The 1,292-nt window shown below is 54.8% G+C and overlaps 1 protein-coding gene across 1 annotated transcript; it reads right to left on the bottom strand.

Moving 5' to 3' along the window:
* Positions 1-220: 220 nt before the first annotated feature.
* LOC113979339 (velvet complex subunit B-like) lies at positions 221-763 on the bottom strand (the record flags this gene model as incomplete). Its single annotated transcript, XM_027706758.1, is given in 2 exon segments — positions 221-395; positions 669-763. Coding segments are annotated over 2 exon segments (270 nt in total), but the record flags the coding sequence as incomplete, so codon positions are not given.
* Positions 764-1,292: the final 529 nt, after the last annotated feature.

Consider the following 1,292-nt stretch of genomic DNA (forward strand, 5'->3'; position numbering starts at 1 on the left):
ACTGGGGTTGGCTCATACTGGGGGTTACTGGTACATGGTGATGCTGTTACTGGGAGTTACTGGTACATGGTGATGCTGTTACTGGGAGTTACTGGTGCCCAGTGATGCTGTTACTGGGAGTTACTGGTGCCCAGTGATGCTGTTACTGGTGGATACTGGTGCCAGGAGATGGTGTAACTGGGGGATACTGGTGTCAGGGGATGCTGTAACTGGGAGTTACTGGTGCCCAGTGATGCTGTAACTGGGAGTTACTGGTGCCCAGTGATGCTGTTACTGGGAGTTACTGGGATGTGGTGATGCTGTTACTGGTGGATCCCAGTATGGGGTGATGCTGTAACTGGGGGATACTGGTGCCCGGTGATGCTGTAACTGGGAGTTACTGGTACATGGTGATGCTGTTACTGGGAGTTACTGGTGCCCAATGATGCTGTTACTGGGAGTTACTGGTGCTAGGGGATGGTGTAACTGGGAGCTACTGGGATGTGGTGATGCTGGAACTGGTAGTTACTGGTATGTGGTGATGCTGTAACTGGGGGATACTGGTGCCAGGGGATGCTGTAACTGGGGGATACTGGTACTGGGGGACGGTGTAACTGGGGGATACTGGTGCTGGGGGACGGTGTAACTGGGGGATACTGGTGCCAGGGGATGTTGTAACTGGGGGATACTGGGATGTGGTGATGCTGTAACTGGGGGATACTGGTTCCAGGAGATGCTGTAACTGGGGGATACTGGTGCCCAGTGATGCTGTTACTGGGAGTTACTGGGATGTGGTGATGCTGTTACTGGTGGATCCCAGTACTTGGTGATGCTGTAACTGGGGGATACTGGTGCCGGGGGACGGTGTAACTGGGGGATACTGGTACCAGGGGACGGTGTAACTGGGGGATACTGGTACCAGGGGATGGTGTAACTGGGAGTTACTGGGATGTGGTGATGCTGTAACTGGGGGATACTGGTGCCAGGGGACGGTGTAACTGGGGGATACTGGTACGGGGGGACAGTGTAACTGGGAGCTACTGGGATGTGGTGATGCTGTTACTGGTGGATCCCAGTACGTGGTGATGCTGTAACTGGGGGATACTGGTGCCAGGGGACGCTGTAACTGGGGGATACTGGTGCCAGGGGATGCTGTAACTGGGGGATACTGGTGCCAGGAGATGGTGTAACTGGGGGAAACTGGTACCAGTGACACTGTAACTGGGAGTTACTGGTACCAGGGGACAGTGTAACTGGGGGATACTGGTGCCAGGGGACGGTGTAACTGGGAGCTACTGGGATGTGGTGATGCT

The sequence above is a fragment of the Neopelma chrysocephalum genome, unplaced genomic scaffold (assembly GCF_003984885.1).
Source record: "Neopelma chrysocephalum unplaced genomic scaffold, ASM398488v2 Primary Assembly neopelma1_75472, whole genome shotgun sequence".
Lineage (NCBI taxonomy): Eukaryota > Metazoa > Chordata > Aves > Passeriformes > Pipridae > Neopelma > Neopelma chrysocephalum.